Source organism: Ovis canadensis, chromosome 4, assembly GCF_042477335.2.
Source record: "Ovis canadensis isolate MfBH-ARS-UI-01 breed Bighorn chromosome 4, ARS-UI_OviCan_v2, whole genome shotgun sequence".
NCBI classification, from domain to species: domain Eukaryota; kingdom Metazoa; phylum Chordata; class Mammalia; order Artiodactyla; family Bovidae; genus Ovis; species Ovis canadensis.
In genome coordinates, this window is record NC_091248.1 from 53,794,458 (window position 1) to 53,813,879 (window position 19,422).

Here is a 19,422-nt window from a genome sequence, read left to right on the forward strand (position 1 = left end):
ACACATGTGAACATGTGTTTGGTAATGGATCACTAAAGCTGATTATATAAAATTATAATCACATTATGAAAAACCAGTTCTAATGCTACATCATCAAGTATCATCCTTCTGATAAAAAATACTCATTTTATTCTATTTGGGTTAATATCTACAGTTTCCTCTCAATGTGTTTATGCTTAACAAATGGAGCCATAGGTTTTGCATTAATTGGCAAGCACTCTTTCTGTACAGATGTTACTTGTTTTTCTTTCCTCTTTCTTTTAGAAATAAACATATCTGCGGAGGATCATTGATAAAGGAAAGTTGGATTCTTACTGCAAGACAGTGTTTCCCTTCTCGGTAAAGTGAAACCAATATTTGTTTTAAGCATTTAAAAATATGTATGGCTTCCCCCTAGATTCCCCCTAGAACGTATATTCATTTAACAGACATTCAACAGCATAGGGTGAACAAATTAATTTATTTTTATTTTAGATTTAGCTTATGAAACTGACTTAATACTTATTTATGAATACTACTTCTGTCTACCTCTTTCCACGATTAGCACTACTCTCATTTGGGAGAAAATTTTGCTAGAATTATGTTAATAATTTTTACCCTAACCTCCTTCTTGAACTCTATATTTCTAGATAGAAATTCTTTTTCTGAATTAGCAACTTCTTTCAGTCCTCACTTCTTTCTTATGTAGAGCCAGCCTCAGAATAATACTGAGAATGATTTTCAGAGTAAATTAGCCTAAGGAAAAGATAAGGAGATAGCATTTGTTAGCTTACTTCTTGATTCTCATCAAGATTATACTGATTTTGTTACTATAAATCTTCAGTTCAGTTCAGTTCAGTCACTCAGTCGTGTCTGACTCATAAGCCAAACATATATACCTTTGAGATAAAAAGGAAAACTTGCAATAAATTATAATTCTTGTAATATGCTTTACCTGAGAATTTTTCATAAATGATCTACTCTCTAGCAAGAATAAGCAAGTTGAAAAAATAGCCATTTAGAATTTCAGCAATTTAAAGGCTCTTCTTGCTTATATGTTCCTGTAGTATTCAAAATCTTCCAATAAAAAAAAAATGTGTTGCTCTTTATTATACTTTAAACTTTAAATTTAGGTTATTTATCTGCCCCTGTAAGCTAATATAACAATACATATAAATAATATTGCATAATTTAAAGTTATATTTTAATTTTTTACTTAGAAACAAAGACTTGAAAGATTATGAAGCTTGGCTTGGAATTCATGATGTCCATGGGAGAGGAGACGAGAAACGCAAACAGGTTCTAAATGTTACCCAACTGGTATATGGGCCTGAAGGATCAGATCTGGTATTACTGAAGCTTGCTAGGTTAGTTCCTTTAGACAGTTTCGTATTTTTAACATACACTTGAATGGTTGAAACCTTTTCTTCAACTCTGTGGTTATTCTTTCTCTCTCATGTAAACATATCATAAAGCATATGTCACATGTCATATATGTGTGTATATGCATGCAGAGGCAAAGAGAGTGGCATTTTCAAATTGTTCATATGTGAATAAATGAAACTGGGCCAACAATATGGTTATCCTGGTCTAAAACCAAGCTTAGTGAGCAATTATATGGTAACTTTTAACAGGTAAAATAATGATGTAAAAATAGCAATGATCATTTACTCTTAAATATTTTCAAATAAATATTCATTTCTCTACTACCTACTTGAAGCAAAATTGTTTATTCTTTCTAAATGAAGTATTTAAACTTTCACACTACATTTTAATATGTTTATTTTGTGCCGAATCCAATCAAAGGTACTTACCATTATATTTTCTTTTTTCAGGCCTGCTATTTTGGATGATTTTGTTAGTACAATTGATTTACCTAATTATGGGTGCACAATTCCTGAAAAAACCACTTGCAGTGTTTATGGCTGGGGCTACACTGGATGTAAGCTATTTTAAAAAATATAAAGCAATATCATATTTATTTTACAAAAATATTTCTAATTGTTTATTTTTTCATTTTACCCTATGCTCATTAACCATACATATTTTGCACCATTCCAGTGATCAACTCCGATGGCCTACTACGAGTAGCACATCTCTATATAATGGGGAATGAGAAATGCAGCCAATATCATCAAGGGAAGGTGACTCTGAATGAGTCTGAAATATGTGCTGGAGCTGAAAATATTGTATCAGGACCATGTGAGGTAAAAAAAGGGGATTTAAAAATAAGTAACGTGGTAGATAGCATATTTTTCTTGTTAATAATTTTTTTCTATTTTTCTCAAATAAGAATCATTGTACATCTGCCTATTGTAAGAGAGAGGAATTGGAAAATATAACCTTTATTATTCTTGTATATCTCTTTTAGCTAAACAGTGAACAATCTATGTTTCATTAGCAGCAAAGTAAGATGCCATTCATCTCTCAAATAGCAAGAAATTAATACAGCCAAAACTCTAAGAGAAAGCTGTTCAAATTAGAAGTGTCCAATGTGCAGTTTGATACCATAGCTTGCATTTTTTAAAATGTTTTTCTAAATTTATCTGATCTTCCCAAATTCTAACTTAACTCTATTAATTTTAGTCAGAGATCCATGCTTGGTTTTAAACCTTTAAATGTGTTTTTGGTTAAGTCAGTGTGTGTGTGTGTGTGTGTGTGTGTGTGTGGGTGGGTGTGGGTGTGTGTGCGTGTGTGCGTGCGTGTACGCTTCTATTTTAAAAAACCAGAAGGTCAAAGTTTGTGACTTTAAGAGTTTGGACATTTTCATTTCTTAGGCAACTGTTCTTTCTACTTGGCAGTGTTCCTATCCCTATTTAACATAAACAAGCTGTTAAACTGCTATTTTAGATGTATTTTCAATTCAAGAGACAAGTTCTCCAACCCTGAGAACTCTGGAATTATAAAATACTATGTGTAGTAAAATATGGAATAAGTTCAGTAATAATGAAATATCTTTTGAGTTTTAGGAAAATGCCCTATTTATGGAGCATAAATTTGTATTGAAGTACATATGTTATGTATATATTGTTTTGAGATTTGAAAATAAAATAAAACATTTTTAAGTTAAAAAAAAGTTTAAATTGCTTGAAAATAATATGATTAGAAACTGATTATGTGTTTATAACCACTTTGGAATTTGGTGTTTTTTGTTCCAGTAAATCTAACATCACTAAGCCTATTATAACAAATGAAAATTTACTAGGAATATTTTTTATCTATTTGTTTATTTATTCCCCAAAGAGCTCTATAAATACAAAAATGTTGAGCTAAATCAAGTCTTTGAGATAGTTAGGAAGTTTATACTTATTCAAGTCCTACTGCCAATATTACTTTGACAACTGCTCTTCTGGATAGACTGTGATCTGGTTTATCATCTATTTACTCTTAGATTCCTAACTTTAGCACTGACAAATTTATCATATTATCACATATTTGCTAATTTTTATCTATTTACTTCAAATTGATTCAGCCACTTCTTAAAAATGCTTAATTTTTTTACATCACTGTTATTTGAAATGATAATTTAATCACCAAACCACTGAAATCTAAACACTTGAAAAAGATATCTCTTAAACATTTGTAGGATAGCAATAGCATCACATATAGTGAAAGTCTCTAAAAATGTAATTAACTTGAACAGTTTGTATCAGTGAACACTGGTGCATTAATTTAAAAACCAGATAAATTCATGTGGCAGAGTTTAATTAAGTCTTTTTTAAAAAAATCACTGGAATATAGTTGCTTTATAATGTTGTGTTAATCTCTGCTGTACAGCAGTGTCAACCAGTTATATGTATGTGTATATCTCCTTTTATTTTTAATTAAAAAATTAACCGCTACTCTTTATTGAATACTTAGTTTAGTTTCTAATCGTTTGCTACTATTAGCAGAGCTATCCCTCTTGGCTCAGATGGTAAAGAATCCACCTGTGTTTAAGGAGACCTGGGTTCGATCCCTGCATTGGGAAGATCCCCTGGAGGAGGGCATGGCAACCCACTCCAGTATTCTTGCCTGGAGAGTCCCCATGGACAGAGGAGCCTGGTGGGCTACACTCCTTGGGGTTGCAAAGAGTTGGACATGGCTAAGAGACTAAGCACACAGCATAACTGATATTCCTATAGAGAAATCTTTTTGCACGTGTCTGAATCATAAGTTCTTTAGGATAGCTTCTTAACATGGAATGACAACATTAAAACAAATTTAGATAATTTACACATTCGGTCAAATTGCCCTCAAAGGTTTATATCAATTATTCTTATGGAAACACTATATGAAAAAGAAATCCCCTTTTCCCATTGCTAAGACTCAGTATCGTCAATTTTCAATATTTTGGTACAAATGAAAAAGTGAAAGTGTTAGTCACTCAGTTATGTCTGACTCTTTATGACCCCATGGACTGTAGCCCTCTGTCTATGGAATTCTCCAGGCACGAATACTGGAGTGGGTAGCCATTTCCTCTCCAGGGCATCTTCCTGATCCAGGGATCAAATCCAGAACTCCTGCATTGCAGGCAGATTCCTTACTGTCTGAGCTCCAGGGAAGCCAGTTCAAAATTTATCTCATTTTTGTTTAATCAGATTTTATTGCTCACACATTTAAGCATCTGTTCCTGTTTTCATCATACTTTCTAATTACTTTTTCATTCATTTTCAAATTTATCTGTTAAGTCATTTGTCTTTTTCAAATTGATTTGTAGGAGTTTCAAATGTTCTTTCAACCTGTGGCTATATTTGAACATTGCTTATGATGAATTTTGGCATTCAGAAGACTTTCATTTCATTGCACTTTTTTGTGTGTTATTTATTCATTTATTTTTAATTGAAGGATAATTGCCTTACAATGCTGTGGTTTCTACTGTACAACAACATGAATCTGCTATAAGTATACATATATCCCTACCCACCCCTCCCCATCCCACTCCTCTAGGTAATCACAGAGCGCCAAGCTAAGTTCCCTGTGTTCTACAGCAGCTTCCCACTAGCTATCTATCTTACACATGCAGTGTGTGTATGTCAACTCTGCTCTTTCAGTTTGTCCCATCCTCTCTTTCCCCTGCTGTGTCCACAAGTCCCTTCTGGACATCGGCATCAAGTCTCTTTGAATAAACTATTTTCCTTAGTAGTTTATCTTCTATGTCACCCCACCTTGATTTTATCTATCATAGAATGTTTCCACTTGGATTACAGAATTAAATTCTGCAGTAGTTTAGTTTATCTCATCACTGTTGGGAGAAAATGAAGATAGTCCCAAGCATTCTTCTAGATACAAAGATGCCAAAAGTCAGTCACTGCAATCCCAGGAGGCTACATGGCACAAAAAAGTGATGTAGCACATTTTAATGATGACATATAACAATATGTATAAACATAAGGTCTATATTTAAAAAAATATACATGCAAATCCTTTTATCAATCTACTCATCTTTCATCTATCACTTATGAAGATATGATTATACAAGAGTTACCATACAGCTTTCCACAAAGACTAAGAAGAATATAAATATAACTCTGTTACCTACTAATACTAACAGTAAGTTCAGGAACATTCCTTCTTTAGGCCCAGAAAAGCGATTTCTAAACAGTAAATAGAACTATTTTACTACCTACAAGTTTTTGTTTAACTTGTTAAAATCATTTTGGTGGCAGGGTTGAGGGAAGGGAAGAAATTAGATAAAAGTTAATGTGGCTTAATCATTTAAACTGTATGATTACAGGTGAGGTTTTTTTGATACTGTATTTGTCTATATTTTCCATTTTTTCTGTATTGAACATACTCGGAACACCAGAAGAAAACCAGAATGAATATAAAATTTACTTTCTCAAAAAGCTATCAGTGGTTATGTATTAATTAGTCTGCATGGAACAAAAGCAAAAACCACTTTAAAACATGAGTGACTATTTTAGAAAAGACAAATCATTCTTAAATGATTACTACACATGATAGAACACCTTTGAACCTTTGTACTTATCTCAGTCTTGAGTTGTCTAATAGAAAGACAACCAATGGTTTAGTACATCAATTGAATGTCTTCATATTTTAGTTGAAGTTATTCTCTTTTTTACATATATATATTTGAGATATAAATTGATATATGAAATGTAAATGATTCATTAATTTTTATTTCTAAAATAATACTTTCTTGTTATTATTGCGTGTCTTCTTCCTAGGGAGATTATGGTGGCCCACTTGTTTGTGAACAACATAAAATGAGAATGGTTCTTGGTGTCATTGTTCCTGGTCGTGGCTGTGCCATTCCAAATCGTCCTGGTATTTTTGTCCGAGTGGCATATTATGCAAAATGGATACACAAAATTATATTAACGTATAAGGCACCACAATCGTAGCTGGTATAACTGTCTGAAGCTTCCAATAACACAGGTCTCTTTTACATGAAGATTTTGGAGTACATGGAATTAAAATGTAACTTAAAAATCTTGAGACAACTACTTGAGTGTCATGTTTGTTAAGATACTCATTAATATTTATGGGCGTTTGCTGTCGTTTTGTCAGTGTTATTTTGTAAATGTTGAAATGAATTAAGGTACATGCAAGTGTAGTAACATATCTCCTGAAGATACTTGAATGAACTAAAAAATGCAAAGGTATAATTGCTGGATGCTAAAGATATAATGGAAAAAATCAATTAATTTCTCTCAGCTGCTTTCCAAGGTTAGTTTCATAATAATAAATAAACCATAAGTTAAACATTATTTCAACCTCACAAAAACAATTTACATCTTGTGTCCTTAAACTGTAACTCTATATTAAATTATATTACCTTTAATATGCTATACATTATAGTTCAGTCATTCCTCCTCGTCGTGTATCCTGTAATACTGGTACATATACTTTTTTACAAAAACATATACCTATATGCAAATACATGGGTACACATGTGCATACACTACAGTTCAAACGGTGGTGTATCTAATGTAATCCCTAAAGATTCCTAAATTGTATTTTATAGTTTTTCCTTAAGAAAAATATAGGAAAATTTTCTAAAGACTAGTAGGAATATTAAGGAAAAGTGCAAGATAGAAGTGACTAGATCCTCCTCCATATAATCTGCAGATGACCTCTACTCCTTGGCAATTGAGGTGTGGTCATGACACACAAAGCTAAATAACACCTAACCTAGGTGCTTACATATATTTATTTTCCAAGTTATTTTAGATAGTTCCTAATTCTTAAAGGGAATAGGCTATTTGTTTATTAGTATTCTTTCTTTCAAATTTAGGGACACTTATTTATGCAAGGCATTTTTAGATCTTTTTTCCTAAAGTAATTAAAAAAGTGAGAGATAACTAATTGAAATTTAAGTGTTTTGGTCCTTAAGATGTATTTAAGGATGTTAAGTCTAAGACTTGCTGCTGTGATTGGCTTCTTTCTCATCTTCTTTAACTTAAAAACAAATATTTAAGAGGAAAATTCCCATGTCTCTAAAATTTGTAAATAGCCTTTCACCAAATTATGCATTAAAATATATAATGAAGAAAGAAATAAAAATAACTTTGTCTATCTGGAGGTCTTTTAGTCTAATAAAACTTTACAGTAAAGGAAAAAATGTAACAGGAAAGGAACTAGTTTCTCTAAACTCTATATTCGATTATTTTTTAAAGTACAGTTAAATCTGCTGAATGAGGTATTTTATCAAAATACCTTTGTTTTATCTTAGTTAATTTTACATAGATCTTTCCTAATGCATGGGAAATTTCAGATTTTGTATACTGTATGATAATAACCAGACCATATTTATTACTATATTAGTCATGATTAGCTAAAGATCATGTATTTGTCAAGAAATGAGATAACAAAGAGTAATTATTATATGTTCTGAAGTTTCACAAAATATTCCTGTATAAAAATTCTTTAAAAAATAATTATTTGATTAGTTTGAATCTAGTATGTCCATTTCTCTAACTTTTGGATGATCTCAATTAAGGCCAGGGATCCAAATGACACTCTAAAAATTCCAGAAGACACTGTTCAGTCTTGAATAAAACGGTTTTAATTTTACTCAAGAACTTAGTTCAGATTATGGGCGGCAAATCCAAAATTATTTTTGAAATTGTGCCATTTTCTTTATTTTTTGTAATAATATATGTGCTGGTATCAAGAAACAGCGAAAGTGAAGAGAAATCCAACAAGTTGCTAGTACATATCAGTGTATCTGATTGTATTTTTCTGTCCCTTACATAATATACCATTATAATCAAACAGAAATTTCCAAGGTAAATTGTCTAGATATTAAAGTATTTTTCAGTTTCTTCTTGCTAAATGACAAAATTTTATTGTCACATATTAATGATATTTGTAAAACACTTACTAAATTGCAATTCTTTTAAATACTCACATTTAAAAATATTTCTTTTATGTCTTTTCCTCTAAATTTCCACTGAGGGATAGAGATGACATAGATAACAAAATGAAGCTAACTTTATAGACATTTTGAACTCAGCGTTTTCCATTTTATTAAAGGATAAAACAAGACCACCAATAACTATCAGACATGTGTAAAAAAGCAGTCTTTTCTTTGGGAGTTTCCTTTTTATAGGAGATTGATGGAATAGATATAAAAGCAAGATGAACAAGACCCATGTTATTTTAGGTGGTGCAATGGGGAATAACCGTGTCATTTTTCTCTGGTGAAAAATACTATTTCCTGGGCATTCTTTTTTCTTAATAAAAAATAAAAAATCCAATTTATGGAAAAATCCATTTCATTTGAGTCATGGAAAAAAGAATCTTTAAATTAGAAGTTTTCAATGATATTGTTATTTTGGCTGTTTGAATAATGGTTATGTGCTGTTATAATTGTGGACATTTTCTTATGTCTACCAGGAATAGTAATGTAAAATTAAAATATTTGTCATAATGCCTCTGCCGTGCAGAAGGAATGATAATCCTTTTGTGTACTTCTTTAATTTTATTGTAAAATGTGTAATGACTGTTACCTATCTGCTGTGGGCAGGTCCTCAGTAAAATGGTTTATATTGAGTGAATCTCTAGTATTAACAGGCTCTTGCTTGCTATCTAAGTGTTTCAAACTATGGGAAATGTGAGACACTGTAGGGCAAGAAAAATAACAATAATGACATGTGATAACAAAATTATATTTCACTTATTCCTGTGAATATTTCTTGTTGGTACCAATGGTACTATAGAAAGTGAGTGTTATAGCCACAACATTCTCTTGAAAAAAACACTGTCAAGAAATAAGAAATTGCTGTCAGGAATTTTCTTGCTTTTTCTAAACATTAAAAAAAAAAAAATACTGGCTTTGTAATATAGGGATCATTCGGTGAAGAATTTTAATAAACTCACACTAAAAATATTTTAAATTGACATAAGTCCAAAAAAGAACTACTTTCAATCAATTATATCCCATATTTATAGACAAACTCATTTGAGAAATGAAGTTAATTTGAATGAGATATAATCTTTATGTGAATAAATTGTTTCATAATAAAATCCTAAAGAACTTATCTTTCAATATTCAACTGAATTTTGAACTAAGAATTTGCTAATATAAAAAAAGTTAAAATTCTCTAGACCCTATAAATATTGACAGTGTGATTTTCAGTAGGTTCACTTCCATTTGCACAGAAAGTTTCTGTCTTTAGGAAACTGAAAATGGAATACTGTGGATGTTATTACTGTTTGTCTTGTATGTAAATAGGAAATAGATAAGCTGCCTATTGAGTGGTATAGCTGGATGCTTACCCAAAGGGGAACACTGTGGTTATGACATGTATATAAATTTTCTGTAGTTAATAAAGTTGTTATTTTTATAACCATGCTTATTATTATTAATAAAATATTTTATCAAAATGCTCTCCTCATTTTAGTTATATAAGTGGACATATTTGAATCTGCTCTGGGGTTAATGCAGAAAACAAACGACAATGATCTCATTGACAGAAATTATAGATGCTTAATTGCAAGAAAGATCATATAACTTGTGTATAGAACTAAGACAAAAGCTATTATTCTGTTACAACTTCTATCTATGGTAATATCAGTGATCTTCAGTAAACTGTAAATTTCTATGGACTTCAATTTCTTCCACTGCAAGATATAATTATTCATTCTTCATATTTGCTAGAGTGATGCCATGATACAAGTTGTCATGAATGATCGTCTGAATTCCTTTACCATGTTACTATATATTACAAAGGGTATTATAAGTCAATTAATCACTTTAGAATTTATCTTCAATGTACACATTAATTCAGAATAAATATGAATCAAATTCACTCTTTTCATTCAAATTGGAGGCAAAATTGGAAGAACTAATTATCAATTGATCTAACCAAAAAGAGTGCTATAACACCACTGACTATTTCAAGTTATATTATACTATCTCTCCCTCAAAAAGATTGCTCTACCAATTTTTCTGGCATAAATACTCATCTCAAGTGATGATTAATATATCTAATTCTAGAGCCCATTATAAAATATTTAATCTTTTTAATGGTTATGATCCAAGTAGAATATATGTATTCACTCATTTTTGGTGTCAATAAGAACATTTCAACTGTATATATTGTTAATATTTCTAATTTTTAATTTTTTCTCACTCTTTTCTAAAATTCCATTTCATCCTAAACCTATATTGTGTTATTTTAAGTAGAATAGTCCAGGAAAGCTCAGCTCCTTTGAGAGATGGTATTATAATAGGATACTCAGTGAAGTGAGAGAGCAAGTGAGAAAGTTGTGATAATATCTGGAGTCTGAGAGGACAATATTTTTTCTGGCTTCTTAATATAATGTATTTATTTACTCTTACAAATTATAATACTTTAATTAGTCACCATTTGTCAGTGTCCTGAATAGAATCACCTTGGTTTGCAATTCCTCAGTGTTTTAATACAGGAGTTTTTTTGCCATTCTATTCCATTAGAACTTCCCCGGGTGGCTCAGACGGTAAAGCATCTGCCTACTATGCGGGAGACACAGGTTCGATCCCTGAGTTGGGAAGATGCTCTGGAGAAGGTATTGGCAACCCACTCCAGTACTCTTGCCTGGAAAATCCATGGATGGAGGAGTGTGGTTGGCTACAGTTTATAGGGGTGCAAAGAGTCGGACATGACTGAGCGACTTCACTTTCTTTCTTTCATTCCATTATTACCAAGCACAAGCACCATCCTTAATCTACACAGCCCTAGATGTGCTTTCCATATCAATTCACCAAGTTACACCACTTTCATGTATAACTTATATTAAAAGTCTTATTTTAGCCAGTACAAATTTTTCTTTTGGCTCATGAATTTGCAAATATCTCAATTGCATGTGTTGTTTGGGAAAGCTGTTTTTAAAAGTATTAATAACTTTAAGATAAAACTATATTTAAGGTAATTGGGAAACATTTTATAGTACTATGAAGAACGGGCTTCCCAGGTGGCTCAGTGAGTAAAGAACCCGCCTACAATGCAGGAGACGCAGGAGATGTGGGTTCAGTGGCAGGCTACAATCCATAGGATCCCAGAGTCGGACACGACTGAAGCGACTGAGCATGCACGCACAAATGCACTCTGAAGAGCAAGTTTTTGTTTTTTTTTTTCCTCATGGTATCTTTATCTGGTCACAGAATGACTTCAGATGTGTTCCTTCCCTGTCAATTTTTGGGAATAATTTAAGCAGGGTAAGTGTTAACTGTTGGAATGTTTGGTAGACTTCACCTGCGAAGCCATCTTGTCTTAGACTTTTCTTTGTTCAGATGTTGATTTTTATTACTGATTCATAGTCATTACTGGTAACTGATCTGTACATATTTTCTATTTCTTCCTGATTCAGTCTTGTGAGATTGTCTGTTTCTCGGAATTTATCCATTTTTTTAGGTTGTGCATTTTGGGGGGCATATAATTGTTCATAGTAATCTCTTACTGTTTGTATTTCTGTGGTATGTATGGTAACTTTTCCTTTTTTATTTCTGATTTTATTGATTTGGAAACATCATTATGTTTCTCTTCACGAATCTTGTTATTCATTGTCCAGTTGCTGAGTTGGGTCCGACTGTTTGCCACCCCATGGACTGCAGCACTCCAGGCTTCCCTGTCCTTCACTGTCTCCTGGAGTTTGCTGAAACTAATGCCCACTGAGTCAGTGATGCCATCCAACCATCTTATTCTCTGTCACCACCTTCACTTCCTGCCCTCAGTTTTCCCAGGATCATGGTTTCTTCAAATGAGTCAGCTCTTCCCATCAGGTGGCCAAAGTACTAGAGCTTCAGCATCAGTCTTTCCAAAGAATATTCAGAGTTCATTTCCTTTAGGATTGATTGGTTTGATATCCTTGCTGTCCAAGGGACTCTTAAGAGTCTTCTCCAGAACCACAGTTTGAAAACAATTCTCCGGCACTCAGCCCTCTTTATAGTCCAACGTTCACATCCATACATGACTATTGGAAAAACCATAGCTTTGACTATATGGACCTTTGTTGGCAAAGTGATGTCTCTGCTTTTAATATGCTATCTAGGTTTGACACAGCTTTTCTTCCAAAGCACAAGCATCTTTTAATTTTGTGGCTGTAGTCACCATTTGCAGTGATTTTGGAGCCCAAGGAAATAAAATGTCACTGTTTCCACTTTGCCCCCATCTATTTGCCATGAAGTGAAGTGATGAAGCTAGCTGAAGATTTATCAGTTTTATTTAACTTTTCAAACAACCAACTCTTAGCTTCATTGACCTTTTCTATTATTTCTTGTTGTGTTGTTTTCAAGTAATTTATTTTTTTTCCGAAGGGTAATTGCTTTACAGAATTTTGCTGTTTCCTGTCAAACCTCAACATGAATCAGCCATAAGTATACATATATCCCCTCCCTTTTGAACCTCCCTCCCATCTCCCTCCCATTCCACCCCTCTAGGTTGATACAGAGCCCCTGTTTGAGGTTCCTGAGCCAGGGGCTATCTATTTTACATATGGTAATATAAGTTTCCATTACTCTTCCCATACATCTCACCCTCTTCTCCCCTCACTTTTCCCCTTAGGGAAATTCCTTTTATGCTGTGGTTAAGTCAGTGCTGCTGAATTCTTTTAACTTTTGATTGTTTGTAATCCTCTTATTTCTTCTTCAAATCTGAATGACAGCTTTGCTGAGTAGAGTGTTCTTGGTTTTAGGTTTGTCCCTGCATCAGTTTGATGTGTTTTGGCACTCTCCCCTGGCCTGCAGTATTTCTGTTAGAAAGTCACTGGACACCTCCTGCTTTGTTTTCACTGTGCACCCTACCTCCACTCAGTTTAAACTCCTTGACGGCATCGGCAATATCTTGTCATTAATATTTGTATATCCTTTATATGTTTTCACATGATAATGCCCCAGTCATATAATTATTAATATTTTATAGTCCAGTCTCATTTTGAAGGCTTATCAGTATCATCCAGAGACTTAAAGTGTTTATACAAATTGTGCAACTCACACTGAAGGTTAAGAATTTGGGGTTTTATATTTAATTGCATTACTAATTTGAATTAGTAATTGGGGCTATTTTAAAATGTTTATTGTATTTCACACACTAGAACATGCAATTAGAAAAGAGAGGAAATATTAACTTTGAGTTTTACATTTAAATTTATAAATGTAGTTATTAAAATGAAAATGGAAAAGAGATTTTAGTTTACTGATGGACACTGATATTTACTTCATACAACCGAATATAATTTAGATTAGGTTGGTAAACATTTTCTGGTCTGATTTTGTATGTGTGGGCTGGAGGGGATGTTCATGTCATATCTTTTAGGGGAAAGGGATTATGTCAGTTATTGCAAAAATATTCTGCGTCAAGAATAGTCCACTTATGACTTATGTTAAAATATGCCATCTGCTGTGCATTGAAAGTTTCACAATATTGTTACTCAGTTAGCAAAAGGTCCTCATTTGATGAATTTTCTTAACTGATAGAAATCTCAGATAAAATGTTGCAATAAAATTAAACAGAAAAGGCAGATATGGATTTTAGTGGGGTTTTTTCCATATATTTTAATGCTTTACAAAATATTGTCTAGTTTTCATATATCTTATTTTTCACGTGGCTAAACTAAAATTCAATGAAAGTATGGAATATATGACTATACCCTAAACCTTTATTTTCTATAAAATAATAATAATAAAATATTTAATAAGTAGAAATTGGACACCATGGAGTGTTAAAAGTTGATAAAGTCTTTTCAAAATAGAGAAGGTACAGTTCAGTCGCTCAGTCATGTCCGACTCTTGATGATCCCATACACTGCAGCACGCCAGGCCTCCCTGTCCATCACCAACTCCCGGAGTTTACTCAAATTCATGTCCGTTGAGCTGCTGATGACATTCAGCCATCTCATCCTCTGTCATCCCTTTCTCCTCCTGCCTTTAATCTTTCCCAGCATCAGAGTCTTTTCAAATGAGTCACTTCTTCGCATTAGGTGGTCAAAGTACTGGAGTTCTAGCTTCAGCATCAGTCCTGCCAATGAATATTCAGGACTGATTTCCTTTAGGATGGACTGGTTGGATCTCCTAGCACTCCAAGGGATTCTCAGGAGTCTTCTCCAACAACACAATTCAAAAGCATCAATTCTTCTGTGCTCAGCTTTCTTTAAAACCATATTGAGTAGATGGACCTTTGTTGGCAGAATAATGTCTCTGCTTTTTAATATGCTGTCTAGGTTGGTCATAAATTTTCTTCCAAGGAGTAACCATCTTTTAATTTTATGGCTGCAATCACCATCTGCAGTGATTTTGGAGGCCCCCCCCCAAAAAAAAAGTTTGTCACTGTTTCCACTATTTCCCCATCTCTTTGCCATGAAGTGATGGGACAAGATGCCATGATCTTCGTTTTCTGAATGTTGAGTTTTAAGCCAACTTTTTCATTCCCCTCCTTTCACTTTCATCAAGAGTCTCTTTAGTTCTTCACTTTCTGCCATAAGGTTGGTGTCATCTGCATATCTGAGATTATTGATATTTCTCCCAGCAATCTTGATTCCAGCTTGTGTTTTATCCAGTCCAGCATTTCTCATGATTTATTTGCATAAAGTTAAATAAGCGGGGTGACAATATACAGCCTCGAGGTACTATTTTCCTGGCTTGGAACCAGTCTGTTGTTCCATGTCTAGTTCTAATTGTTGCTTCCTGACCTTGAGAAATACATATTTCTCAAGAGGCAGGTCAGGTGGTCTGGTATTCCCATCTCTTTCAGAATTTTCCACAGTTTGTTGTGATCCACACAGTCAAAGGCTTTGGCACAGTCAATAAAGTAGAAGCAGAAGATTTTTTTTGTATAGTTCTTCCATGTATTCTTGCCACCTCTTCTTCATATCTTCTGCTTCTGTTAGGTCCATACCATTTCTGTCCTTTATTGTGCCCATCTTTGCATGAAATGTTCCCTTGGTATCTCTAATTTTCTTGAAGAGATCTCTAGTTTTTCTCATTCTATTATTTTCCTCTATTTCTTTGCATTGATCACTGAGAAAGGCTTTTTTATATCTCCTTGCTATTTTTTGGAACTCTGCGTTCAAATAGATATATCTTTCCTTTTCTCCTTTGCTTTTCACTTGTCTTCTTTTCACATCTACTTGTAAGGCCTCCTCAGACAACCATTTTGTTTTGTTGAATTTCTTTCTCTTGGGGATGGTCTTGATCCCTGCCTCCTCATTTTTGTACAATGTACAAATGTCACAAACCTCCTTCCATAGTTCTTCAGGCACTCTGTCTATCAGAAAAGGTACACACATGATTTAACATATTCTTTGGTTGTTCAAAGTGTCATTCCGAGAGGAAATAAATGCTTAGATATTTGTGATTAAGAATGTAAGAATTTTGGGAAAATAAGGTTAATATTTATGCCAGTTTAAGTATCATGTAGGGCTCCATAATTCTGAAGACTATAAAAAACAAAAAATGAATAAGAAATCTCAGAACCTCTTACTATGGACACTTCTTAAAATAGGAAATGTTTCCTCATTAACTTAGGTAAGTTCACCCAGACTAGTCTGTCATGGACCACCATTCTATAGGATACTAAAAGCTGTGCTGAGAAAAAAGTGTTTGGGGCTTGAATAAGTTTTAGAGATGCTCAGATGCTTTAAATAGGTCACTTAGCTGCACAGTTGTCAAGGGCCTTCAGATGTTCATATGTGTTTTGAAGCTACACAAAGGAGTATGGTATAGCATGTTTTTCAAATTTACTGTACTACAAAAACCTCCTTACAATTATGAAGATGATATTTATACCTCTTGCATTAAAGTTCTGATAAATGAAGCACAGGAAAAGATTTACATAGTTTCTGAACTAGAGGAAGTAGTAACTATACAGTATGACTTTTCTATTGTCTTTAATAATCTACAGTAATTTCTGTCTCCCAAAAAACATCTCTCAGCAATCTTTCCATTTGGCATATTTTTCCAGATCAATCTCTCTCTCTCTTTTTTTTTTTTACATGATTTTCCCTTTTGTACTTAATTTGAGTAAAATTTAGACACTTGGGGGAGTTTAGGAAAATACTTATTGGTATGTGTACCACTTACCTGATCTTTCATATCATTAATATGAAAGCAAAACTGATAACACAAAAATTATAAGATAACATTTTAGCACCCAAAACTAAAAATAGAAAAAAAGAAAATAGCCCTTTCCCCCCTGCCCCATTTTACTAGTGCTCACAGTATCCTCTCATCTGCTGAAATTATTTGGAAGTGAGGAAACCAAGAGGGAAAAAAGACAAGAAAAGATTATAAAAAGAAAAGAAAGAGAAAAAGGAAAAAAAAATCTGGAAGGGAGCTGGGAAAGTTTTCTGGAGGTTGTTTACATGTCCCTGGAAGTAAAGTCAACAAAATCATGTAAAGCATTTTTCTTTATTAGTCTGTTTCCTTCTTTGTCACAGTCATCTGTATTTCTAAATCCACTTGTAAAAACTAAATATAAGGAGTGACTCTAAAGTTGGCAAATATAGAGTATGAGTATAGATCTTCTCTATTCACGGTCAGTGTTCCATTTTTATTCTTTCCTCTTCTCCATTCCTTTTTTGCTTGCTGCCTCCCTCAATTACATCATACCCATGATCCAATAAGGAAAAATTAAAATTCTCAATATATTAATATTGCTCTGTAGAATATTATAACACCCTTCTCACCTTCAAGGGCGTTAGTATCTTTCCTCTGCCATAGCAAATAGATGAAATGGCTGGAACTCCAGAGAGACTGCACAACAGTGAAGAACTGGGGTATCAGATGGAGGCACAAAGGCAAAAGTTAGCTTGCCCACTTGACATCACTACTTGGATGCACCCTCATCATCTAAACTGAATGACTCCAAAACTAAAGACTATTCCCTCCTTTCCCCTCAATCTTTTTTTCAAAAGGCACGCCAATCTGGCTTGCCCAAATCACAATCCAGAGACTCCTTTATTCCTATTGGCCTCCTATGTCTATATGAACTGTCCATGACTATTTAACTCATCCACCATCCACTCTTTTCTCTTTGCTCACTATATTTCAGCTACATCAGACTCTTTCCATGTGGGAGTATGTTAAACTCTTTACTTCCTCAAAGTCTTTGTATCAGCTATTCTTTCTGCCTGGAATTACCTTCCACCCACCAGTTTTTCCCTGACTAATGCTTACTTCATCCTTCAACTTAAATGCCACAAACTGTCCCCGCACCAGTGCTCCCAACCCAGTTACACATCTCAAAGTATGATGCACTTTTATTTTAGAACATTTATCTCCATTAATTGAATTGTTATTTGCATAGTCTCTCCTCCTAGATTGTAAGCTCCCTGAGAATGTGGGCTAACAGTAAATTCTTCACACAGTTATCTTCAGTACCAACTAAGTATTACATGATAATATTTTAAAATAAATGTATCAGTAATTATCTGCTTGCAGGATATTTTATTTTTCAATCAATTCCAGTTTCATAAATTCTAAATTTTGTTTGCTATTAAAATAATAACACTTCCAAATTTCTTCAGTAGTCGTGTTAAGGAGGAGGTTTCTATCAGCCTCTGTGACATACTTCTATTTCATGTCAGCTCATATTTATTGATCACCTACTGTGATGGAACTAGGTGCTGGAAATATGATAGTGAATAAATAAAATTTGGCTTCTACTTTAATTATAAATACAGAGAAGTCTGGGAGACAAGCATAAGATAAAGACCTGCAAGTGTTAACTGAGAAGTGTGAATAACTTCAGAAGGATATGATCAGATTTCACTGAGCTTTTTGTTCATCTTCTCTTAATCTTTCTGTACTGCTGTAGTCTAAAATCCTGACAATTTGAATACTAGTTTTACTCTATTTTTTGAACATTTCCTTCATTGCATTACTAATTATTTAACTAAGTAAACTAAGTATAGAGTTTCTTTTTTTTTCCATCTTCTCCCTTATTAATCAGTTTCCAGGATACCAATCTTTTAAATTCTGCACCCTTTTCCTTACATTTCCAAGACTCTTCTGACGTTTTTAGTAGATTCAAAGAGGTTTATGCATTTATTATCAAGGGAATAATGTAACGTCTCAAAGGGAGAGAACACTAACAAGTTCTAGAGATGAAATTATAAAGGTTTCTTCAGATCCTGTTCCCTGTAGTGAATGTCTGGCTGTCACTCAAAGAACCACAAACATCTTTTCCTCTGGGCAGAGAGCGCCTGCCCACACCCACTGCACCCCTAGGCTAGTCCCCACTCTGCCTTAAAAAAAATAAGAAAGAAAGAAAAGAAAATGTATAAAGGTTTCCTTTGCTAGTGCAAGACTGATAAGTTTATCATGATAACTTTTAAATTACATTTGAAGATGATTTAATAACAATAGATAACATCTATTCAGCGCTTTTTATTTGTCAGACTCTGCTTTATCTCATTTAATCAGCATCGCAATGTTACATAGGCAGGTTCTATAACTATAATTGGCCTTCCCTGGTGGCTCAGAGGGTAAAGCGTCTGCCTGCAATGCAGGAGATCTGGGTTTGATCCCTCAGTCAGGAAGATCCCCTGGAGAAGGAAATGGCAATCCACTCCAGTATTCTTGCCTGGAGAATTCCATGGATGGAGGAGCCTGGTAGGCTATAGTCCACGGGGTCGCAAAGAGTCGGACGTGACTGAGCAACTTCACTTTCATAACTATATTAATTTTAGAAAAAAAGAGATGTTCAAATAACTTGTAAAAAGAACATAGGAGCAGATTTTCAATATTAATTCTGCTTAATTCTTCCCTTCTAGCCTATCTAATGTATATTTAATTATTTTCTAGCAAAGTAGGGCAAAGGGGGAAACTTATTTAAACAAGAAAACACTGCCATCATCTGGATAGGATATGAGCAAAAAGCTATTCCAGGGACAGCTGCTTTCAGCCGGCCTTCCCCAAAGTTCTGAGTCATCATCAGCTAAAAGAGCATGACCTTCTCACCTTTAAATATAAATGACTAAAAGATGAGTTACTTGTATTCCTACTTATGATGGAGTTGA

The 19,422-nt window shown here is 33.6% G+C and overlaps 1 protein-coding gene across 6 annotated transcripts in view; it reads left to right on the plus strand.

Moving 5' to 3' along the window:
- The window catches only part of HGF (hepatocyte growth factor), an 84,387-nt gene extending 76,899 nt beyond the window's left edge, over positions 1-7,488 (plus strand). For all 6 annotated transcript variants that reach the window (XM_069586664.1, XM_069586665.1, XM_069586668.1 and 3 more), the window contains 5 exons: positions 265-339; positions 1,200-1,346; positions 1,815-1,921; positions 2,041-2,186; positions 6,150-7,488. In XM_069586664.1, coding sequence (XP_069442765.1) covers positions 265-339; positions 1,200-1,346; positions 1,815-1,921; positions 2,041-2,186; positions 6,150-6,326 — 652 coding nt within the window. In that variant the 3' untranslated portion in view covers positions 6,327-7,488. The remainder of the gene's footprint in view (positions 1-264; positions 340-1,199; positions 1,347-1,814; positions 1,922-2,040; positions 2,187-6,149) is intronic.
- Positions 7,489-19,422: the final 11,934 nt, after the last annotated feature.